Source organism: Blastomyces dermatitidis (assembly GCF_000003525.1).
Source record: "Blastomyces dermatitidis ER-3 genomic scaffold supercont1.5, whole genome shotgun sequence".
In the NCBI taxonomy this organism is placed as follows: Eukaryota; Fungi; Ascomycota; class Eurotiomycetes; order Onygenales; family Ajellomycetaceae; genus Blastomyces; species Blastomyces dermatitidis.
Genome location: NW_025544778.1, coordinates 2907717 through 2932412, shown reverse-complemented (window position 1 = coordinate 2932412; position 24696 = coordinate 2907717). Strand labels below are relative to the sequence as shown.

The 24696-nt window shown below is 43.5% G+C and overlaps 6 protein-coding genes across 6 annotated transcripts; 3 read left to right on the top strand and 3 right to left on the bottom strand.

Annotated features, from left to right (window-relative positions):
• The first annotated feature begins 54 nt into the window (after positions 1–54).
• On the top strand, positions 55–6407 carry BDCG_05231 (leucine rich repeat protein). The gene is made up of 4 exons (XM_045420893.1): positions 55–260; positions 318–1185; positions 1395–2392; positions 2531–6407. The coding sequence occupies exons 2-4, from the start codon at positions 943–945 to the stop codon at positions 5271–5273; spliced, it is 3984 nt and encodes a 1327-aa protein (XP_045276898.1). The 5' UTR covers positions 55–260; positions 318–942; the 3' UTR covers positions 5274–6407.
• A 721-nt stretch (positions 6408–7128) lies between these two features.
• BDCG_05230 (MIPC synthase) lies at positions 7129–8623 on the bottom strand (the record flags this gene model as incomplete). The annotated part of the gene is made up of 4 exons (XM_045420892.1): positions 7129–7470; positions 7547–7906; positions 8020–8175; positions 8345–8623. The coding sequence occupies 4 exons, from the start codon at positions 8621–8623 to the stop codon at positions 7129–7131; spliced, it is 1137 nt and encodes a 378-aa protein (XP_045276897.1).
• A 3018-nt stretch (positions 8624–11641) lies between these two features.
• On the top strand, positions 11642–13144 carry BDCG_05229 (methionyl aminopeptidase; the record flags this gene model as incomplete). The annotated part of the gene is made up of 4 exons (XM_045420891.1): positions 11642–11800; positions 11887–12246; positions 12364–12910; positions 13041–13144. The coding sequence occupies 4 exons, from the start codon at positions 11642–11644 to the stop codon at positions 13142–13144; spliced, it is 1170 nt and encodes a 389-aa protein (XP_045276896.1).
• Positions 13145–14203: 1059 nt separating this feature from the next.
• On the bottom strand, positions 14204–15827 carry BDCG_05228 (methionyl aminopeptidase; the record flags this gene model as incomplete). Its single annotated transcript, XM_045420890.1, has 5 exons — positions 14204–14260; positions 14320–14832; positions 14888–15504; positions 15556–15723; positions 15785–15827. The coding sequence occupies 5 exons, from the start codon at positions 15825–15827 to the stop codon at positions 14204–14206; spliced, it is 1398 nt and encodes a 465-aa protein (XP_045276895.1).
• Positions 15828–16070: 243 nt separating this feature from the next.
• On the bottom strand, positions 16071–19308 carry BDCG_05227 (uncharacterized protein). The gene is made up of 2 exons (XM_045420889.1): positions 17855–19308; positions 16071–17776 (listed from the first exon to the last, which is right to left on the bottom strand). The coding sequence occupies exons 1-2, from the start codon at positions 18005–18007 to the stop codon at positions 16886–16888; spliced, it is 1044 nt and encodes a 347-aa protein (XP_045276894.1). The 5' UTR covers positions 18008–19308; the 3' UTR covers positions 16071–16885.
• BDCG_05226 (uncharacterized protein) lies at positions 18283–19210 on the top strand (the record flags this gene model as incomplete). Its single annotated transcript, XM_045420888.1, has 1 exon — positions 18283–19210. The coding sequence occupies exon 1, from the start codon at positions 18692–18694 to the stop codon at positions 19208–19210; it is 519 nt and encodes a 172-aa protein (XP_045276893.1). The 5' UTR covers positions 18283–18691.
• Positions 19309–24696: the final 5388 nt, after the last annotated feature.

The window sequence follows — 24696 nt, the reverse complement described above, 5'->3', positions numbered from 1 at the left end:
TAATATATATATATATATATATACTATACGGAGTATGGTCTCTTATGATTGGGGTGGTATTTCTGGAACTAATAATCGCGCAAGCCACGGCTTACCTTGGTAACCTTATCAGGGCCACACAGCACCTTGGTTCGGAGGATTGTTCAAACAATGGAATAGCGATCAATCGCCGATCGACATGCCGTTTGCCGGCAGTTTATGCCATGTGTTTGTTTGATGACGATGAGCAGGAGGACAGACGCTGCGCAGAGAAAATAATAGTAAGTATATGGTAGATGTATCGTATTATTGAGGGCGTGTATTGATACCGTATCCAGCGGCCTGCTTTGCTTAGTTATAACATCGTCCTATTCTGCTCGGCTCGCATCCAAGACATTTTCCTTCCAACCTCGACTTCACCCCCTCTCGTCGACAACTCACCCACCTGCGTTTCTTCTCTTCTTGCTTCTCCTTCTTCTCCTCATATTCCGTCTGCCGATGTTAGATCAATGAATCATATTTAGATTGCCTCTTGATGTGCACTGACACCACATCCCGCAGCCACCTCATCCGTCTGACTACTGCATAAGAATCCACCGCCCTCCATTCTACGGTGTTACTGGACGCCATTCGATCGGTGACAGGTCGCCCTTTTCGGCATGGCATCTCAGCCAGCCAGCTTGTTGTTGATCGGCTGATCTGGATGAGCTAGTAGTAATAGCGTCGTTCGATAATACGTTCTCCAGACGATAGTGTATCCAGAAGGCTGAGGGGCTTGGAAGCACAAGCTCCGCTTGTTTTTGGCTCTATCAATTTCTGTATCCTCTATCGGTCAGCCTCCAATCACCGATTCCCTTGAGTTGCACTTGTGCTCTTCTTTCTACCCAATCTGGATCTCCGCGAGGTTCCGTTATTCGGCGTTTCCTCTTGCTTGGGACTACTCTTTCTTCCCTCGCTACCACGATGGCGGAGAGATCTAATAATAATAAGGCCCAGCGGAGGAAGAGCTTAAGTTTCTTTAGCCGGACTGGATTACTGGGTTCTGGCTTTGCTGGCCCAGCCAAAACCCCGCGCGGACACGATCGATCTGTTTCCGATGGCTGGTATGAGACAGCACACCGCTCAGATTTGCAGCCGCCAAGGGTGCAGCAAAGGTTGCGGAAGAACAGCGGGCGACCCTACAGTAGCGGCTCCCTGTTTGTCACGGTAAATTGCACCACGTCCCTGTTTGCCATAATATTAATCCTTTCTGCTTCACTCCCTTTGAAACAAAATATTTTGCATGTTATTTCCAACCATATTGGCATTACACACTCTCGATGCCTCCCGGAATGGCCAAGCCGTTCCACCAATTATGGTTTTGGGCTCTCTAGTTTTTTCTCTCAGTCCCTAATTTCTCTCGCGGCTTTATACAGGAAAACTTCGCCTTCCAGTCCACAGATGAGTTCACCAATACGCGGTCGAAATCCTCTCAGAAATCCATGCGAAAATCCGTGTTTGGGTCCTTGCGCTCGCTGGGCTCAATCGATGACGACCAGCGCTCGACAAGAGCCCGTTCCAAAGCGTCCTCGGGCGACGAAGAAGACCTTGCTACAAGCTTGGCCACCCTGAAATCCCTCCTGGGCAACCAAGTCCTACACCATGGCGAAGTCCAAACAACAGGCGGCATGTGGCGGAAGAAGAGTCAGTACCTAGTACTAACGGATACGCATTTGGTACGGTTCAAGAGCCAGTCAAAGGCGGGAGAGCTTTTCCCCTCAATCCCGGCTTCGTGGGGTCGAAATTCTCTGGCTTCAACATCCACGAATCGGCATTCAATGGTTTCGATTGCTTCCTTTCAAGACCCACAGCTGGCGACCTATTCGGACCTTGCGTCGGGAATACCATTGAGCTCTATAGTGGCTGTCTACAAGCTTGATGATGGACGACCTTACTTTTCAATTGAGGTCTGTCATATGGATGAACGATCCCCCAAACCATCGTCGTTGCAGCTGCAGCTTAATGACCCGGAGGAATCTGGACTATGGCTAGCGGGTATCCGTGCAGCAGCAGAGCAAGCCCGAGCTATAGACCCTCCGATGTTTGACCAAAAATCTGTGGAATACGTTGCGAGAGCCCTCGAACTTGAACGAGACTATGACCCAGATTGTTTCCGAATGTACAAGGTCGTGCAACGCGTGTCGGCCAAGTCTAGTAGTAGATCATCGAATGACGATCTCGCGAAGCTTACTTCGAATGTGTGTTATCTGGCTATCGGCGTCCATAAAATCCATTTAATACCTCTGCCAAAGTCATCCAATCGGGGCTCCGTCGCCTCTCTAGCCGAGTTGGATATGAACATGTCATTTGGGTTGATGACGTTGGCGTCCCTATCGATGCAACGAGGCGACGATGCCTTCCAGCTAGTCTTCCGGTATTTTTATGTTTATTTTCTTATATATATATATATATATTTATATATTATTCCCCCCCCTCCCCCTTTCTTTTGGGCGGTGTCGTTCCAGGATTTTATACTACCCCTCGTTTGTAGCGCTCACTAACGTTCTCCCAGTGTCCCACTCCGTCATCCTTTCGGCTTGTATCTTTCGTCATCGTTCTCGAGCGAGATCGCTGTTCTGATACGACAGAGAGCGGAATGGCTTAGGCCCGAATGGCTCCAGCAACCTTTCGCCTTCAACGTTCCTCAACATATAGAAGATCAAATCACTCCATTAATGTACGTGGACCAAGATCATGGTGGGTTCGACCGCACTCTTACTGCTTATTGCGCCGCCTACGATATCGACACCTCAAACATACGTTATACAATCGACTACGCCTGTGATGATGCTCCATGCTTCCGTTTACTACAGCCCGCAAACGGCAAGGACCGCCGCAAGTACTCCGCCTTAGAACTTCTTGCTGTTATGCGCTCGCTACGGTATAATGAGTCCTTCGTTACAATCTCGTTCATGGATATCAATTTAGACGTTCTTCATAGTATACGCGACCCCTGTGGAATTGATATAGATGCTGCAACAACCCGTTCCAACCTTGCTATTCGACTACCTGGCCAAGAGAATATGTCTATCTTGTCTCAGGAAATTCGCGCCCTATGTCTGAAGAATAAACGTCTTAGAAAGCTAGATTTCTCGTTTTGTCTAACTAGGCAGCCATCCTCGAGCAGGGGGGTGCTTGATCCGGGTTGCGGAATTCCGGAGGCGATATTCCCCCTTTGTCGACGCCAGCTAACGAACGTGGATTGGGTCGTATTAAATGGAATCAAACTCGGCGACTCGGACCTAGATTATCTAGTTGATGCTGCGTCACAGAAATCATCCCACCTCCGTGCCCTTGAGATCAGCCATTGCGGCCTATCAATTCATGATCTAGACCTCATTCTTTCTACATTCACTACTCAGGAGAACACTCTGGAGTCCATTGATATCTCCGGTGTTCAGGGTAGATTAAGCCCAGAACTATTCCAGCAGCAAATAGGCTATTTTGCACACATCCGAAAGATAAACCTGACCCACATTTCAAGAACAACCGGACCGGAACCTCTAATAGCTCCAGAAACACTACTAAATTGGCGACTCGAAGAGTTGTCCCTGAGTCACACAGCGGTTAATGAACAAACTGTGGATTCGATCGCAGCATACCTGGCAAGCTCCAAATCAAGTACACTTCGAAATTTAAAGCTCGACCAATGTGGCCTTACAGGAAAAGACGTTGCTGTGTTTCTCCATTCTATGACCAGTGATTCAGGCAAACCACGAAACATCCATCTTCACGTCAGCGAGAATCGCCTTCATTTGGACTACTCCCTCCTAGTTACCGCGATTGCGAACAATAAGACTCCAACTCATCTGACTATGAGAATGATGGAATTTCAAAAAGAAGACCACTTCCGGCAATTAGTTGATGCCGTGAGGAAAAACACAACATTAAAGTATCTCGACATATCGAAGGCGTCTCTGCCATATGATGCTGGCCCGGAAACGTGCAAGGCGCTCCAACTAATGTTCGAAGAAAATACCACAATCGAGGAATTAGATATCAGCGGTGAATATGCCCACCTAGACGTTGCTAGGTTTGGTATTGGTTTAAACCTTGCCTTGACTGGGCTGAAGAAGAACACTTCGCTGAGGGTACTGAAGATTGAACATCAAAGACTGGGGCTTCAAGGGGCTAATACACTTGCTTCTGTGTTAGAGGAAAATGGAACCCTCTTTGAAGTTTACTGTGATAATAATGAAATTAATCTCCAGTCATTTACCGTACTAGTTAATGGCCTACAGAAAAACAAGAAGCTTCTGCATCTTCCCGCAATGGTACGGGACAGAGAGCAATGTCTAGAACGGGTTCGTCGTGAAATCGAATCCGTGAGCCAGAACGTTTCAAACTCCGGCGGGTCTAAAGCAACTACTATCCGCAAAACTCTCCAGGCCGCTGTCTCTGGGGGAGGTACAAGCTCGGGTAACAAGTTGGCAAAAGCAGCACCGGCATCGCTACAACAGGGGAATCCTCATACAGCCACAGTCTCCTCGCCGTTAGCCTCATCCGCGCCTATTCTAGCTAGCTCAACCACCCCACCCCACTTCATCCGGCATGATGTGCAAGCCGTGCTTCAATCGCTAAGCCAGAAATGGGATATTGAAGTACAACGCCTCCAACGGTATCTAGTCCGGAACTACAATCTGGCCCATGGTCTTATCGATGAATACAGTAACGGCACCGACGACGATGCGATGAGCGATGGCCGGCCGACTACGGCAGCCAGCCTTGGTACATTCCTCAACCAGCTCTCGTTTGATGAGACCAATCCAACCCGAAGTGAAGAACCATTACCTTATGAAACCCGAACTGCAGAGCAAAATTGCGAGCTTGAAAACGGCAACGATGACGAAAAGCTTACCATCCAAAGCGCCAAGACTGATGAGCAATCATCCACACCCGATCCTTCTCACACCCGCTCTTCCCGCCCTCCCCTCCTCAAATACCACACATCTAGCGGCCTACAAACATCTTCCGCAAACTCCTGCCCCACCCCGCCCCTCCCACGCCTTGCCATCCCAGCGACTGCAGGTAACAGCATCCGCACAAGCAAGAGTAATAGCAACTTGAGCGCCAGCACATCCACTAGCACATCAACCGGCACAGGCACCCGGTTATCCGAAACTGCTTCCTCGCTACGCGGATTGCTTCTGGCGCGATCAGCGGAGCGACGGGAGCAAAAGAATGATAAGGGGCCTATCCTAACCTTCAACCAGCCACCTAGGCTTGATTGGAGGTTACCTGACTTGGAAATGTGAAACACTTAAATATTTGCTAATTATATTTTATCGTTTTTCTTGCTCGTTTCCCCTCTATTTTATTTTCCGCTGGGAATGATTGTATTGCTTCTTTCACTTCTTTCACTTCTTTTGCCTTTTTTCTCTTTGTTATTAGCGATTCATTTTCTGGGGCCGGTTCTCCCTGGCAGGCATGTCTTGTTTTGGTATTGTGTCTCTGTTCGTCTATCTACTTTATTATTTATTTATTTTATTTTATTTTATTTATTTCTTTCTTTCTTTCTTTCTTTTCATCTACGGGTTAGTAGGTCTCAGGGGGGGGGCTAGTTGATTTTTCGCTTTGTTTATTATGCTTTCGTCTCCCACATTCAAACCCCTCGTCATATACATATCGCTTATATACATTACATACTTTGCGCCTTTTTCTTCTCTCTACTGGTTTTCTTCTCCCTTCTATCTGATCTTCTGTTCCGCTTCATTTGCTTTTCAAACCTTCCAACAGGCCGTTGCAAATAGCCTGGTATCATTTGGCTCATGGAGAGTCGTGGGTATATCCGATTTGATGACAGCAAAAATGTTGGAAGGGGACATCAACGGGTTAATTTGAGGCTCGTATGACCCTATCACTGATTATTTGGCAACTTGCCCTTTCATGTGGTATTTTCTGTTGGAAATATCAATTTTCTTTGAGAAGGGAAAAAAAAAAAAAAAAAAAAAAAAAAAAAAAAAAGAGCTTGAAACGCCCATGATGACAGCTATTTTAGTTGGATCGTATTGTTCTCTTGCTCCTGTCCCGATTTTTATATTAGCGATGGACGGGCCTGTCAAAATAATAACGATTGAAGTGCTGCTACGTTGAAAATTTTCTCTAAACGTATACCAAGCTTATTCTATTGACTTGAATTATAGATACGGCTAATGCATGTTAATGCCATTGTTTTTCCTCCTGAATAGCATCTGATGTTCAGCTTTGTCTCATCAATGTGAATTCTCTTTCAATCTCTATGCATCTTCCTTCTCATTCATGAAAAAGTGTGGGGTGAGCAGATACCAGAAATATTAGATAACAAATATGTATTTTATATTAGATAAATCATAAATAATGAGCCCTCTCTTCCCTCTCGAGAGGACATAGAACGAGCAGTATATATATATATATATATATATATATGCCCCAGCAAAAACAACTCCAATTTCTAGACTAGATGAAACGAACCCTCAAAACAAAAGAGTTGATAAGAACGGAGAAAAAAAATAAGTACAACATTCACAACGAAGAAGAGCGAAGAAGCAAAAATATTAAAAATTAACACACTAAGTTGCCAAACCAAATAGCAACTCCGATAAATGAACACCGTAAAACTTCCTAACAAATTGGAGCAAAATTATAGGACGATGAAAACCCACAACACCGGGATATATGCGCATTAGGTTGGTAAACAAAAGATGTGTGTACGCCCGTCCTATCACGAAGGAAAAACGAAGGCAAATCGACGACACGGAGAACAAAGGACGGACCAGTGGGCGGGACAGGTTCTTCTTCCCTCCCCCTTCCCTCCCTTTCCACCCGCTCTTCAACTCCCCGTTGGAAACTTGATTAAAAGAAAACATAAACAAAATCGCTTTCCTGGAAATTTCTCGCTTTCTCTTGTCCTGCGTGTTTTGGCCATGAATGAGGCCCTCGCACAATACACACAGGATATAATGCATACATATACAAATAATTATTAAGGGGGTTGGTGGTAGGTAGATCGCTTACTATATTGGGTGAAAGAGTAGATAGGGTAAGGAGGAGGAAAAAAATAGATGGCTTAATAAAAAACGCCCCCCGCTCCGCCCCGTTCTATTTCAATTCGCATTCTTTGTTTTAAATTATTCATTCATCCCGGAAACTGCTCTTGCGCCCGCCGAGAAGTTCATAAGCGGTATCCGCATACCGGCCAGTTTCCTCGTCACCACGTCGCTTTGCGGGGCTTTGCCGGCGCAGCCAACCTTGGAATAACCGGTTGCCGTGCCGACGAGAGGGTGAGAACGATGGGGAGCGTTGCGGGATCGGTGGGTGGGGTGGCGGTGGCGGTGGTCGTCGGGAGAGTGGGGAGTAGCGAAAGCAGCGGGATGTGTAGAAGAGGAGGCGGCCGTAGGCCCACCAGAGACAGAAGCCGAATACACCGGCAAGGAGGAAACCGAGCGCCGTTAGAAGCATCCAGTGACCGCCCATCTAGATTGGTTTGGTGTTAGTGTACGCTGAAAACAATAAAAAGGGGGAGGAGTATAGCGAGAGTTTCTCTACGCACCCAGAATATTAACCTAGCATCTCTGCCATGCCAACTGCTGCCCTGGTGATGTGTAAAGAAGCTCCATGAGTGCCGATTATACTCGTCTGGCATGAGGATGCGTACGCGATCGGCCATGGCGGGCTCGGAGAGCATGTATTCTTTCCAGATGACTGAGAGGAAGAGTGGGCCAGTCGAATACATGACAGTGATGTAGGGTAGCGCCCAGTTCTTGTTATACGCTTGTAGTGAGTCGAGGACACGGAGGAAGAAGGGGTGCTGGGGGATAGCCCCCATAGCGTCGTTGGAGATGCCCGTGGGCGCTGTGCGACGGACCCAGGCACCATAGGAGAGGAGGGGATCCAGTCGACGGTTGCAACCCTGTAGTATAAAAAAGCATTGAATTAGTTAGAAACACCTGGGTGCAGGTTGCATTTCTTCCCTGCAGGAGCAACAAAACGGAAGGGAGGACAAATAAATCCAAACAAACATACATCGTCTAGATCAATGTAAGTGCCACCATAATGTGCCAGCACAAAGTATCGAATGGCGTCAGCGCGTTGAATGTTATGCGGGTAGTTATCGAAAGTTTCTAGGAACCAAGGATATTCGCTCGCGATAAATTCTCTCGATTTCTCGTCCGTCCAAAGCTAATAGTTTCCTCGTTAGCCTCAATTGGCTTTTCTCCATTTCCTTTCCCCAAGCAAAGTTGGAACCTTGTGGACAATTGCATTGTATGCCGGCTCCCAGCCAACGACAAGGAGTCGCACCATATGCGGAACCTATTTCTCCTTTGTTATTTTTTCAAACAAAACGCACCTTGTACTCATAATCAGTATGTATACTGATGCAGCTCTGCTGAGCACCCTGCCACACAGCAGGAATTGAGGTATTCTTATATGTCTGATGGATGATCTTGGGAATAATCTGTGGACGGGACTCGATTAAGTTCGAATTGGGTGAAGGTAGGTCCGAACGTCGAATTGCATCAGCCGAGGCATCTTCGATTAGAAGGGTCAGGAGCGTAAATACGCTGCGCACGAGGAACGCGACGATGAGGAAATTGACGATGATAAATATGAGATAGCCTTTCCGCATTGTTGAGGTTTTTGAGTTTTTCAACACCACCTAGCTAAGGAGGTGGGTTAGAGTCTAGGAGAGTGCGCAAAACAGAGGAGAAGGGGAGCGAAAAAGCTAGATTTCTTCCCCCCAGAAGTCAAGCAAGAGAAGGGGGTTTGTAGAAGCAAGAAATATAGCAATTTGGCTGAGGCGTGGAGAAGCGAGGGGCTGGTCCAATTGACAGAATTGTCTCTTCATGCAGGTGAGAAATTCTGTTGAAGCTGCGGTTGGGAGGAGGCCAGGGGACGTTGTTGTTGAAGTGAAGAGGAGAGGTTTGGTATCGTGAGGAAGAACGACGCTAGACTCCTGTTCGCTTCTTTTAGATCGGTACTAAAAACGGAATGGGATCGTTCGCTGGAGGGGATGGCGAGTAGTTTCGAGGAGGGCCACAAGATATGAAATCTAGGATCACGAAAAAAAGAGAAGGAAGGGAAGGGGCGCGCAGGCCAGAGGAAATGAAATTTTATGAAAGGTAAGGTAGATGAGAAAGGAGCGTAGAAGGATTGAATGATCCCCAGGGAATGGTGACGAGTTTTGTTTGCACAATCGAGGAGAAGAAGATTGAGGGCAAGGCCAAGAACGAACGTGTGACGGGTACTTTCAGGGGGATCAGGGAAACTTGGAAGCTAAAATGCGTTTAAAATAAAATGAATAAAATAAAATCAAAGGAGTGGACGAATAGAAATGGGGGTTGAAATGGACACTCGATCTCGTTGGGTGAAAGGGCGAAAAAAAAGAGAGAAAGAGAATTAAATGCGTATGCAGCGGAGGCGTTTTGGAACCGGGGGAAACTAAAGGAGCGACGGGCTCTCCAGCCCAAGAGCTAACTGGAATAGGACGACAGGGAAGACGCAGAATTGGGGCTTAAGATGTGCAGAAGCCGGACGACATTGTTATCGGGGAGAACTGGTTGGCTGGGAATAATGGATTTGAATGGCTGAGATAGTGGAGGCTAGGCATGGAGCCACAACCGCCTCTTAGGCTTTCTTGGGGCGCGCGACGTTTAGCTGCTTGCGCCGCGCGGATTTTGGTTGGGGAGGGCTCGTTAGAGACCGCGGAATAAGCAGCGGAGGATTTTCTGGACCTCGAGGTTGTAAGAGGTTGTAGAAGGGCTTGGTTCCGGATTTTATATGGGATGTTTACGCTGTAGGGACGTCTTTTATTTATAATCATTCACATATAGGTCCGGTTGTTGTGTTTCTGCAGTGATCGTATGCTGTGGGGAGGATGAAATAATGAAATTTTGGTAAAAATGGAGAAGAAAAAGAAAAAAGTGGGAGGGCCTGACACTTCTCTGCTAGCTGTAGGAAAAAGTTTCATCAGAGAGCTTGGACGAGCCAGTATTCGGTAAACCGAACCGTGGAAAGCGGAAAAGACTCACAGGCTGGACCAGTAAAATATAAGTCGTGGAAAAGGATAATAAGCACAATTTAAGAGGGATAGAGAACGAAACGTGGACGAGAGCTTGACTGTGGCTTACAGGCAGGGATTTCCATGCTAGGCAAAGGCAAGCCGAAAGTTAAAAGGTAAAAAAAAAAAAAGAAAAAAAAGAAAAAAAAAAGAAAAAGGAGGTTGGGATAACCGATTACATCGATAACACCGCTCCAGCTCGTATAGCAGAGCCAAGCAGACAATGAGGATGCTAGGACTAGATATAGACTAAAGGGACAGGCATTCGTATAGCCATTATTATTATTATTATTGCATTGCTGTGGTTGTTGATGTTGGCGTTGACGATGAGGTTTTGGATGAAGTCGTCGTTGGTGAGGTTGTTTATTTCCAAAAGGGGCTAGACCCTGCCCGTAAAGGGAAAGCGGTGGCGAGGACGCTAGTCTGGATACGGGAATGGTGCGGCAGAATCCTTGCCTAATCAATCCTAACCAATGCTAGCGCCGTGTATGTACCTCCGCCCCATTCTCCGGTGTGAAGGTACTTCCGGCCTCGTCACGACAATTGCTGATATATATATATATATATATATATATATATCTATGATATCTTTATTATTATCCTTATTATATTTTGTGACCTTTATATAGTGTCTTGGGCCTTTGATCTTCCTTACCTAGGTATCTACGAGCTGCCTCTATTCAACTCACTGGCCTCTTTGCCGAGGGCTCTCTCAACCTTAACAACTACTCCGTAGTGAGGGCGTTTCCTAACTGTCAGGTGTTGTGCACTTCACCCCTAGCAATAACACCGGCTTGCTTGGCCTGCACCATGTTGTCCCAGGCAGCTGAAAGAACCTTGGAATGCCAACAAATTTATCTCCTGGGGTGGTACGGGCTGAGTCGCCGGGGCCGTTTGACCGGTGCACGACTGTTGAAGACTCTGCGCAGCCCTGCCCCGCTGCAGCGCATTAGCGGAGAAATCAATACATTCTCTTTCTAAAATATGGGCGCTCTCCAGTGTAACCCGCATGGTCGTCTTCGTCGTCGTCGTTTTCGTCGTCGTCATTTGTCGCCGTTAAGTGCCAACGCGGCAAAGAGCGATTCATCTACGTAAGTTATGCGAGAAGAAGTGAAATATCGAGATAACTAACTAATAAGTGATTTTTTAGGCCAAGACAGTTTAACTGACAAGATCTGTGCGGCGCGCCGTCTGTCTCGTCGCCCTCGTGGCTATTTTTAGAAAGCCCTTCTCCGGTGATTTAGCATAGAAATAGAAATAGCATCTTTTGTCGCCGGATGGAGCTGAGTCGCCATTCGGTGAAACCCGCATTGATGGTGTGCACTATGCCTGATCCTATGTAGCATGGTTTGGCAACGGATTTAAGTAGTAACTAATCATTCGTGGTCTTACGCACAACACTGCGCAATTCAACGATTCAACGGGGCTGCCAGAACACTATCAGAAACCCGAGGCTGAATTTGACTAAACACAATATTGGCGGCGAGATACGTGCTTTTCTTTACGGTTTCCACCCTCTGCGATCTGATCTGGCTATTTGCCGTGTGTCCCTCCGACTTACAAGGGCCCAGAGCCTTGCCTGGTATGATGGCCGACAGCCTAGCAGACCTACAACCATCCAGGAAGTGGAAGTGCCTTGGCTTAGACTGTGGAAATGACGCTGGAGCTCTTCAATGCCCAACATGTCGGAAGCTAGCGATAAAAGGCAGTTACTTCTGTTCCCAAGTTTGCTTCAAGAAGAACTGGGTTCGTTGACAGCGGATAGTAAAGGATTTGAGAGGCTGATTTGGAGAAAATAAACCTCACCTCAATTCTCGTTGACGTGAGTGTAGAACCAACATAAATCTGTACACAAAATCACCCCTCAGCCAGATCCAGTTACCGGCTTATACAATCCTTTCCCGACATATTCGTTCACGGGCTCTGTTCGGCCCTTCTACCCGCTCTCTGCGAAGCGCCCTGTTCCCCAATCAATCGCACGGCCCGACTATGCTGAGACCGGTATACCCAAGAGCGAGCGGCGTTTGAATAGGATGAAAATTGACACCCTGGACGCCAGGGGTCAGGAAGCAATGCGTATGGTTTGTAGACTGGCTCGAGAGGTACTGGATGTTGTCGCTGCCGAGCTCAAGCCGGGTGTTACCACAGATTATCTTGACGAAATTTGTCACAGAGCTTGTATAGAACGGAATGTAAGCACGAACTCCTTGTCTCATTTATTAAAAAAAAAAAAAAAAAAAAAAAAAAAGGGATGACTCGATGGAATTCTTATTAATATTTTAACCCCTTCCTAACTATCTCAAAATAAGTCATATCCATCCCCCTTGAACTATAACAAATTCCCAAAGTCCCTATGCACCTCTCCAAACGAAGTCGTCTGCCACGGAATCCCCGACCAACGAATCCTCCTCGATGGCGACATCCTCAATCTTGACATCTCCTTATACCACGAGGGCTACCACGCCGACGTAAATGAGACATATTACATCGGCGAGCGAGCCAAGGCAGACCCGGACTCAGTCCGGGTCGTCGAAACGGCTCGCGAATGCTTGAACGAAGCTATCAAGCTCGTGAAGCCGGGCACGCCCATCCGAGACTTTGGCAACGTCATCGAGATGCATGCAAAGGCCAGAAACTGCAGTATCATGGCGACATGGGGCGGTCATGGCATCAACACCAACTTCCACCCCCCGCCGTGGATCCCGCATTATGCCAAGAGCAAGGCGGTTGGGGTTTGTAAGGCCGGCATGGCTTTTACGCTTGAACCTATCCTCGCGCTGGGGAGGGGAAGGGAGGTTTATTGGCCGGATAATTGGACGAATGTTACTGTTGATGGTGGGCGTACTGCTCAATTCGGTGGGTATAAACATGTTGTGCTTGCACATTGACCACAAGAGGCTTTCGTTTTCGTTCTGGCTGTTGTCATTTGCCTCTTGTTTCTCCTAGGCTCTTATGGGTCGCCAAACACTGCTAACATGCGCTGTAGAACACACTCTGCTTGTTACGGACACGGGCGTCGAGGTCTTAACTGCGCGGAACGAAAATTCTCCAGGAGGCGCGATTCCAATACCAACGACTGCTACTGATTGAGCAGTGGACGTTGTTGGTGCAAACGGCGGATAGATTCTCGCCCATCATTGCATAGTTAGATGCCATCATAGCCTATTCAGGCCATTTTCCTTTTATTACTCTTTTCCTTTCGAATACGGAAGCATGAAAGGAACGATCGGAGATTTACTTCACGCCAGCATTGGAGGCTCATTCAGCTTACAAAAACCAAATCACAGATAGCTGCTGTGCTCTACAGTGCTCGGGAAATTTCTTGGGTAGCTTGGGGTATATACAGATATCTTCATTATCTAACGGGAAATTGAGTTATTTTAGCACATAAGCTCCAAAATCCCGCAAAATCGTTCAAAGGGCATGTGGAAGTGGAAGTAGAATGTAAGCCAGTGGTTCGTGCGCATCACTTTTCGGGACAGTTGTCTTTAATGATTGGAGTGATCAGAGAAGAATGATGTTGTGCGTAGATTGGCGGACCGAGGAGTCCCCTGAAAGGTCCGGATATCACAGCCTAGATTCTGCGTGAGGTCTTTCAGAACTTCGATTAACTAAGTAGTAAAAAATGTTTAATTTTGAAGTGCGTTGGGCATTGGCAACTGGAGCAAGATTTTTCGGACTTACTCCTCGATGGAGGGCTTGAGTAGAGATGGAAGACTACGCAATAGGGATATTGGCGAAGGACAAGCTTGGTGCTTCAAACGCCCAGCTGAGTGCAGTTTTCTGTGTATGAACGTCTCTCTTTTAACAATACCGAGAGGCTATTCGGTGCGTTGATCAAGTGTTCTCAGCGGGGGCCAGGCGTTGGGGAGCATTGCAGTTATATTTACATGCTTAGCAATGTTTTGTCTCTACTAGACAGCTTCCCATCGGAGCGGGTAGATGCAACATGGACGAATGGAAGCGATAGAACGAAAGAGCAGAGTTTCATACGCTAGTAAATTGAATTGCTCATCTCTTGCGGTTAAAGAGCGTCATAGATGTTGTAAGAAAAGGATGTTGAATCATTTGGCAAGGTCATATTTCCATCACTATTGAAGTCAAGGAAAACCGAAAATTAAAACAGAGGCATTGCTCCCACATTTCTCTTTAGTAGTCATCTCCTCTAGAGATCACTTCTTTGCAATTTGGCCTGAGCAAAACAGTCTATTTGAAAAGGTTGTGTTAGTATATCTCAAGGTGTTCAAGACACGGAATCCACTTACGTGCTCAAACTGGGCGACATAGGACCCAGGAACATCCACAAGCGGCGCATATGATTGGACAATGCCTTTCGAGACGAGTGATCTCATGCCGAGGTGATAGCTCTTTACTCCTAACCGTTCAAGGTAGCGTCTGGAGAAGACCAGGGTCCCGAAATTGTCCTTGATGGTCTTCAGTAGCGATTTGGCGGAGGAGTGATGAAGTCCAGCAGCGCTAGCATGCTCATCACAAAAATAGCCGTAAATTCCTATGTCGTCGTCGAGGTACGCTTTGCCAGTGCTACCGAACGTTTCAATTGCAAAGATGTCGCCTTCTTCCATGCGTTGGTTGGTATGTGTCTTCACGAAGGGAACTTGTTTATCGCCGTGGATCTTATAGCGAAGGATGTTATGACCTGTTATGTTTCGAACCGCTTTGACGGGGATGATTTTTCGGTTGAGCTCAACCTCATAGCTCTCCATTACTTCTTGGATTGCCTCGCTGATGCAATCAATCCGAGCATCAATGCCAGCTTCCTAGGAGTTTATTTAGCATTGCAATGTGGTACAGGGCAGACTTTCGTTTTCATACCTTAAGACCGGTATTGGTCGCTGCCTTGACAGCCGTAAGCAAATCATCATAGACTGGATTGAAAGCCATGGTGTAGGCACTATCGACAATCCTGCCATTGACATGAACTCCAAAATCTACTTTGAGAACATCGTCGTACTGCAGGATGACCTCCTTTGCGCCAGGATTGGGAGTCCAGTGAGCTCCTATGTTATTCAAACAGAGCCCGGTTGGAAATGCCATGCCGGCTTTGAGAGCGTCTCCGGTCTCAATACCTTGGTGGTCGGTCAGTGCACGAACACCGTCCTCAATTTCTTGGGCAAGCTGGCTCATGGCAATGCCAGGCTTTGTGATTGTCTGCACATACTGGCGGACCTGGCGATGGACTTCGGCAGCTTTGCGATAATCATTCAAGAACTCATCGTCCATGTCGTTTACGACGCATAGGTGACGAAATTCTTCAGCGGTGATCCGTTGAAGATTGTCATTGTTCGTGGTGTATCCGACAATCTCAGCCTCTGGGTATCGCTGGTCGTAAAAGATGCTGGACAATGCAACCCTAGGCGGAGTCGTCTGTAGCCCGCCCAGTAGCGTTTTCTTCTTCTTTTTGTTCTTCTTTCTCTTGTTTTTCTTCTTGGCTTCTCGTGATTTAGTATCAAGTAAATACATACTACTTCAGGTTGGCTTACTACTATTGTTGAGCTGACCAACAGATTTTAGGTCGGCTCCAGTTTTATCGTCATCCTCATCCTCCCCGTCTTCGGTTTCCCCTTCGAGTGGACCATGAAGGAGTCCACTCGCTGCGGCATGCTTCGGAGGATTGATGGTATCGATTGCAGCGTGGGGCGATGACTCTACTCACGGCGTCAGAAGGGGTTGCTACAAAAAGGGACCAACTTAATAATTTCTTTCCCATACCATTTGGGCCTCGACGATGATCGTTAGGTGTCTTGGATCCCATGGTCGGCTTTTACTTGTATTCATAAGGCGTCTTGAGTTGTTGATGGTTGATGGTCGATGTGATTGTGATTGAATATCAGAAAGCATGAGATGTCGTCGAAAGCACTCCAACCTTGGCGTGACCTATTTAAGTATTTAGGAAGGACATGCTTTCCCGCTTTAGGAAATGCCTTCTGATACGGTCAAGCACCAAATCTTTAACTAGCCACAAGCCATTGAGTGGAATTGATTCTTGAATTACTGTGCGTAACTGAGTGATTTGCTGATTTTAATATTTTGGAAATAACAAGGAAATGCCAATAATGACCAGAAACGCGGCGGTAGCAGTATATATATCCTATTATGTAAATGACTTGTGTATAGCTGCTATCTTTAAATCACAGGATTGCACCGTAATGATCTTTAAATCATAACAAGGCTACTAATTGTAATAATGAAATTCCCCAGGAACCGACCAGTAGAAACCCTCTACCAAAATCCTATCACCAACCCAGTCCCAGCCCCCAACCCAAATCCCCAGAAAATAAGAAAGGATATCAAAGAAGTAGAATGAAGGGGAGATTACAGAAGATAAAAGCACTAAAGGTAAAAAGGTGTCCGTAAATGTGGCATAAGAAGAAGAAGAAGACTCGAGAGTGGTATAAAGGAGGAATGGAGAATGAAGTAATAGAGTGGAAAAAAAAAGAGGGGAACGAAGACCAAAGAATATCCTCCAGCCAATAGCCCTGTTACACAAGCGCGTATCGTATCATAGTGCCAAAGGTCAAATATAAGTGCAAAATATAGTAAATGATGAAAATTCATCTCGCTGTTTCCTGTCGTTATCAATGTGTCTGTTTTTTCGTATCATTTGCCCATGAGCCCTGAATCATAACCACATGCCAGCCCGTTATCCCCCCGATCAATAGTCCTCGCGATCAGACACCGAAAAGGGCCCGCAAAAGGTGATGTGGTATTAAGACCTCATGGCACCCCCGTTATGCTAGCGGTTGTGGAACGGAACAACCTCCAACGCCACTAAAACACCGCAAATACGGTATACCGGAAAATTTCTCACACTTAGAAAACGTTAGAATTAAAGCGCTGCATCCTCAGTGTTGGGGCATATCGCATATCAACGACGCTCCCTAATCGTCGGCTACTGCCTACGAGCACTGGGTATTCGTATTGTGGGCAGTATGCATAGCTGTATGACGGTTGGATTGTCACGGTATCGTATGGCGATGGCGCGGGTCTTGGTCTTTCAACTGTGACGGGTGTTATAGTTTTATATGGCGTATACTGACTACGCGGCTCAATTAGTACTGCTGTAGCTGTCGCTTGCTGCACGTAGTAATCCGGGTAGGTTTCGGCGTAGAGCGTGGCTGGGGTTGTTTGGGTTCGGGTTGGGGTATGCGGGCTACGCGGGCTACGCGGGCTGCGTTGGTGGACTTCTTCATACTCTGGTTGTTCATCGCGTCGGTGTGATTTAGGTGTTATGACGGGAACTTCGTCATTAGCGGCCCATCGGGGTCTGATAGTTTTGTAACTATACGACGGGGCCGATTGTGAGTATGTGTGTCGCTTCGGTGATGGGTCGCGTTTCTGCGATGGCAAATCTGATTTCCATGGGCGGTGACACTTGTAAGAATGTCGTAGTTGGGGGGATGGTGAGCGTGTTTTGGTTCTTTGAGGGGGTGAGTGCGATCTGCGCGCTTTAGTTCGCATGCGTGGTTCTGGGGAGTGAACCCGGAACGTTGGCGGTGCAGGACTTGTTCTTCGTGCTGAAAAATGCTTCTCTGGTGCGGGCGCTGGTCGTGAGTAGGGTGGGTTGCTTGGGGCTTTCTTTTCCTTTCGTCCCCGAGTTTCCCCCCGCGCATACAGGTCCCACTGCTCCCGAATGTCGTCATACATTAAGTCGAAAACTCTTCGTTTTTCGTCATCTTGGAGCGTTTCGAATGCCTCTTGCACCTGGAAAGGGGCCAAGTTAATCAAGTATTCTCTGATATATTGTATGATCATAGATACAAGGGATATGAATGAACAAACCTTGCAGAATTCATCCGCTGATATCCCTGGGTTCTTGTCCGGGTGGGTCGTCAGTAATTTTTTTCGGTACGCTTTTTTGATCTCTGCCGCCGTCGCGGATTGTGTGAGACCAAGGACCTGATAGTGATCAATCTCAGTTGGGGCCTCCATCATCTGGGAACAATTTTGGATTCAGTTCCTAAGTTTACGAAATGGTAAGCTCAGGAACGGGATGGGGACATTAAAAGGTTTGACCCAGAGTCGGGAAGACGGGCAAGGCGGAGGCCAATCGCGTCTGAACACGACGGGACTGACAAATGACAGGCGGAGTTTCGGTTGGGAGGGTAGCTTATTTATACCCAACTTGACCCTATTCTGCGCCTCACTCCCTCCAACCTTGGATGGTAAAGAACTGCCTTTTTAACTTTCAGGGAGTTGAAATGATGGAGTTAAAGTGCAGCTTCCCACCAATAGCTTTCCTTCTACAACCTGTATTTCGCTGCCCTCAACCCCTTGATTAAAACATACCTAGAAGTTGGGCAAAATTGGTGTTAGAACTCAGATGTTGTGGGATGGAAATCGCTGGTTTCCGGTTCAGAATTCGGAGCAGTTGATACCAAACCGACTAGGCGGTTCAACTTGATTGGTAATTAGGCTCGAAAAGACAAATCGTCAGGGACAAGCCAGCTTTGCAATTTGTTTTGGAAAGTTCTCAGTCGTCAGTTTTCCCCGCGATGAGTTGTTCATAAGCGATTGATAGGCAGTGGCGGCCAGCGTCTGGCTTGGAATGTGAAATGGCTTTATGAACAGCCAGGTTGGAATGCAAATATACGTCATAATGTTCCAAAAAAGCCCGAAATGCCGAGAACAATTCGATATGGCACTGAGAATTCAAAGGAGACGGTTGGAGAAACGGCGATTGATACTCCTCCCTGTGGTCTTGGTCAGAGTGACCTGAATATTCCAACCGCAAGACGTGGTTATTTGTTTCTGATCATCCCTGGGCGCGAACAATCACTGGTTGATAGGAAACGGTTGGCGTGTTTTGCAAGCGCCAATGAAATCGACACGAAACATGGTCACACCCACCGTATCAACATTACCCTTTGGCATCTACGTCGCGTCGCGCCCTGGGGGCTTTCAACCTTGAAGAAACCGGTCAAAACTCGAGATATTTTTTTGGCGATGGGAACTGAAAGCCCCAAACCAGCCATTCAGGAGCGGACTTCATGCTACTTTGCAGCGAACGAGCACCTTGGCTCATTGACTCGTGAGGCGACCCGACGGATGACGCCAGGGGAGTTTCCATTAATAATTGGCTTTTTGGATGCAGAAGCATGCATCCTAGTCGATCCGTCGGGCACAAACGGTGCCTAACAAGCAGCATACCAGAGACTTCGCAAAAACTAGTTATTTGCTGGCAGGCGGTTGTTGGACGAAGCGACAAGCTCTTTGGGAGTTGTCGTCCGTTTCTTATCTCAGCGGGCTCAGACCCTCTGGCTCGGTTTGAACGGGTTGCAGCATTATTATTAACTAGTTAATCTGGCATGACACTAACCTACTTTTGATACAAGTCATGTGCTCAGAGCAATCCTCACCAGAGGGTCTGAGAAGAAATGATTCCATCTTCAATGAAGATTCCTGAGATTTACAAGGATTTTTCAGATTCTTCAACTTTGACTTTCTATTACTATATATATACCCACATATCTTTAAGATTTGAAAATCACCTTAGCTTATAACTAAAGAGAAGAAGAATAGAAATATTTCTTTAATATTTTAAAAAAATCTATATTTAAGATAGATGTATACTCTTGAAAATGATTATATTTTTTGATCTCAGAATTTCTAAGAGCTTTTTTTTGTATAAGAAATTGAATTAAAATTCCTGTGTTCAAAAACACACTGATCAACTTTGAGATGATACTTCTATTTTAAAAACTTGAGATATGAATATAAAAATCAGATACATTGTGAGAACATTATTATTTTAAGATTTTAAAATAATACAGAAATGATGAATCTATGAAGTTGAGTTGAAATTCTCTTTCATACTCAGAGTACTGAGTAAATTCTTTCTGTGTTACTAACTATAATATGATGAAATCAAAGCAGTGACTAGTCAGCAGTGACACATAAGAGTAGTTGTTTAAAAAGTCATATAAGTGAGCTTGACTATCTTGCTTGAATAGTGAGCTTGTAGACTACAGAGTTATTATGAGAATATCACAGATATGATACTTAGTATACTAAGAAGATTGTATAAGATACACAGTAACTCTTGTGTATATTTCTGTAGAAGTAAAATGAATTGCTGACTTCTTTAATGAAGAGTCAGTATCTAGCTATTCTATATAGACAATGAATGAATACTCTTCTCTCATTTCATGAGTGAGAATAACTGAAGTGATATCTCAGTAATATCTCATTGCTAAGAAAGAGTAATCTGCTGATCTTGTATAGAAGTAAGATTCTTATATTTATTAATCAGATCTTTCTATAATATATCTGAATAATATTATAAAGTGATTGAAAACTGATTCAGATGAGATAAAATCATCTGTATAAAAGTGATAAGCTGTGTGAAACTGTAACAGAGTCTTGATATGATTGAAAGTATGATAATACTCTTTTCTTTAAGAGTATAGTCTCTATACTCTTAAGATTACTGAATTAGAAATTATCTTTATTATATAGCAACAGTTACTAACTGATTGACAGCATATGTACTGTATATAATACAAAGAAATAGATGAGTTTTTCTACTGACTGTGTAGATCTTTCTTTTTTTATCATTATTCAAATTAAATGTATGATAAGTAAGTTTCTTATATATTGATTTAAAATGTGAAAAATGTAGTTAATAAGTGACTTACAGATCTCTTAATATATTTCATTCTATATATGAAATTCCCTGTAAAAGTGATATATTTTAGAGACAAAGCTAACAGTAGTAGTAGGATTTTTTGAAAAGATTCTTTTTCTTATGAAACATTTTTCTTTCTCTTCTCTCAATTGCAACAGTGAGTGCATGAGAGTATTATTCTTGAAGAATAATCAAGAACTTATTCTGATGTTTTCTAGTGAGTAATAAATGTCTTTGTGATGTGATAGCAGTCTCTGTGACTGTTAAGAAAGCCAGATTGAAGATGAAGACAGCAGTGTCAATGAGCTGTGAGAGCACTGCTCTTATTATCACATCTTCTTCTTCTTCTACTTCTTTTACAGCTGCAGTGATAGTTACTATATCTTGCAGTGAGATGTCATCTCTTCTACTAGTTAGTTTATTCATATTCAGTCTGTTCTCTGTCTCTCTCACTGTCATTGTAATACTGTTCTCTCTCTCAGTCAATACAGTAATATATGACTCTATATAATCATTCAGAGAGAAATCTGAAGAGAGCTTGATTTCAGAGATAGTAACTCTGAGAAGCTCAATTTATAGTTCTTCTTTCACAGCATGCTTAAGTTCTGCTCAGAATACTGCTGAGTTGAGTCTGCAGAGTTCTACAGTTTCTTTATCTTCTCTCTGTGAGAAGGCTTCAGTGTGATCTCTGATTAATACTGCTACTTATCTGCACTGCATTAAGCAGCTGAAGAAGAGAGAAATTCTGTGTATCTGCTTCTTCTCTCACTCTTATTATTTCTGTTATATCTGTAACAATGACTTCTATCTCTCTGTAAATATTATCTACTTTATAAGAAGACATTGTGTCAGCTCTGACAAGAAGCTCAGATACTCAAGCAGTACAGAGTGAGAATCTCAGAGCTTTAAGTATTGATGAATTCTATCAAGACTGAGAAGGTCTCTCTTGCTTATCTGCAAAAGAAGGTGAAAGTATGAATCTTTAAGATGAAAAAACATCTCAGAATAACTGATCTTAAGAAGAAATCAGTCAGTATTACTATTAAAAGTGTCATAGAGATTAATTACTGATTAAAAAGAATTTCACTTCAACTGAAGCAGATGACTGAGATGCTTTGTAAGTTAATAAGTTAATATTTTATACATTTCTCATGTTCTTCTGCAGTGCTGCAGTGCTAACTTCTCAGCAGGTAAAAATACTGATGCTGAAGACTTCAACAGTGAAGAATGAGTTTGATGAGAGTATGATTGTTGATAAGTAGATTCTGAGATTTCTTCTTTTTACTTTTTCAGTAGGCTGCAGTCTCATTAGATTAGCAGCAGCCTGTGAGTTAATTAATATTAATCTTTTTATTGATTTCAAATATCTCTTTCTTTTTCTTATTAACTGCTTCAGAAATTTTACACTTGTGTAGTCTTATTAAACTTCTAAAAAACTCTTTGAGAGAAAATAAGAGAAGAGTGCTACAGAGTCTACAAGACACTGACTCATCACTGTAAGATTATCTCTAAAAAATCCTTTAGAAAAAATGAGAAGTCTTAAGCAGTATTTCTTACTTAATGTCTCTGACATGTAATAAGACAGTCTCTACTAGTCATCTCATAGATTGCAATCTCTTTCTCAGTATTTTTCAAATGCTCAAGCAGTTTTCATGAATTCTCTGATGATAAATAATCTTCTCATTTAATAAGATATTGAAGCTTGCTGTAATATGTTCACTTATTCAATATTTTCTTCATAAGATATTCAGTATCACTCTCAATCTCAATATTATCTGACTGAGACAGCTCTGTCTCAGAGTGTTGCTTATAGAGCTTTAAATAGAAAATATGAAAAATAGAATGAATTGATTTCAATTCTGTGAGTAATTTCAACTTATATATCTGCTTACTCATCATTCTTATTACTGAGAAAGGTTCTAGTCACTACTCACTGAGCTTTTTACACAGTCTTATTATCTTGATGTTCTTTGCTGAAAGTAGTACTTAATCTTCTATTGAGAACTTCATTGAAAGATGTTTTTAATTATAGTATTTCATCTGTCACTTCTGAATGTGATGAATGCTTTTCATCATCTTCTTATAAATTTTATTCAAAAGTTTCAATCTTGCTTTTACTTCTGATACTGAGAAATACTTTATTCTCTGTATCTGTCTGATATTCTGACTGTCTATTTCTCTCTTTGAAATATTATCTGCAACATCACTGAATAATGAAGAATTATATTTATAATAAGCATAGAAAGAAGATATCTTTAAGATTGCATTCTTTGCATTGTTATATACAAATTCAGTGATCAGAAGATGTTTGAGTCAATCATTCTGATAATATAAATAGAAGACTTAAAGATACTATTCTAGTGTCTGATTCTGATGTTCAGTCTGATCATCAGTCTGTGAATAAAATGCAGTACTGAGAAGATGCCTTATTATAAGATAATAGTAAAAAGCTGATCAGTATTTGCTGATGAAGAGGAATTCTTGATCTATTATTAACAATTTCAGAGCACTGTGATCATGAATAATGATATCTAAAAATAGATCAGTCAATTCAGAGGCTTTAATCTTTTTATAAATAGAGATATATCTGACTATCTTTGTGAAGCAGTTAATAATAATCAAAATCAAGTCATATTCTTTGACTCTTATCAACTTCAGCAGATTAACTATGAAATTCATTAATAGATTCTGTTATGAGCTCTTTGAAACAGGCAGTGATGTCAACTCACTGTATTACTTATATCACAGAATCTTTATTCTTTAATAGATATTGTAAGTTTTAATATACTCTTTGACATCTGTCTGAAGCTTGTCTTAAGTATATTTATGTTTTAGAAGCTTCTCAGTCTTCTCTAACCTGAAGTGCTCTGCATGAAGATTATTATAATGAATTCTCAATAACTTCTAACACATCACTCTGCTATGAAAGATGAAGACTGAATCATTCAGCAGTAGAAGTTCATATTCTTCTAGTTATCAGTGACTTGATTTCTTAACAGTATCATCTCACTCAGAGCCTGTCTCTTTCAAGTTCAAACTGAACTCTTTCTTCTTCAACTTTTGAATTCAAGCTGCAGTAGAGATATCTCTCTTCTGTAACTTATTAATGAATTTCAAAAGTAGTCAGATTGAAAGATTGTAGACTGTTTTATTCTTTACTAATTCAATGATTGTAAGATGTGATATAAGAAGCTTATAATCTTTAATATCAGTCTCTCACAGAGACTCAGATTCTCTTTCATCTTCTATACTAAGTCACACAGCTGCCTCTTCAGCACTATTCTCAAGCTTTAGAGAATCTCAACTCTCTGCAGTCAGCTTCTTCTGCAGTGATAACAGAGATTCTTTTATAGAATTCTTCTCTACATCAACAATATTATAATCAGGCTGTTTAGATAATGTATTGACAGAGTTAAGCTGATCTGAATAGTATTGAATATAGAAATCATACTCTGAAAGCAGCTCTGCTCATCTGGCTTGATATTCTGTCAAGCTCTTTGTTATCAAGAAGTAATACAGATTTATATAATCAGTGAGAACTTACACTGAGTACTTACTACTCTGAAGATAATGTTGTCAGATTCTAAAGAATTTAATAATTACTAATATCTTCTGATCATAAGTATCATATCTTCTCTGCATGAGTGATAACTTCTTAAAGAAGAAGATCACTGATCTTCATTCACAGTATCTTGTAAACTCTGTAAAAAAGCCTTCTCTTACAGATAATTCATTGTCTATTTTCTCAGAGATAATTATCTTCTGATTCTTTCAATGTTGAAAGATCTCTGATGTCAACTGTGAAAAGATTTTACAGATCTCATTCTCAGATACATCAGTCTCACACTGACTGAGTAAGTCAGAGTTAAAATGATTCAGCATTGTAACATCTGTGAAAGCTTGTTTCAATTTCACAAACATCTGCACAGTGTCTTGAATGAGAATAAACAGTCTTATTTTTCTATCTTTCACACTTCTCTTTAACAGATCTGTAAGA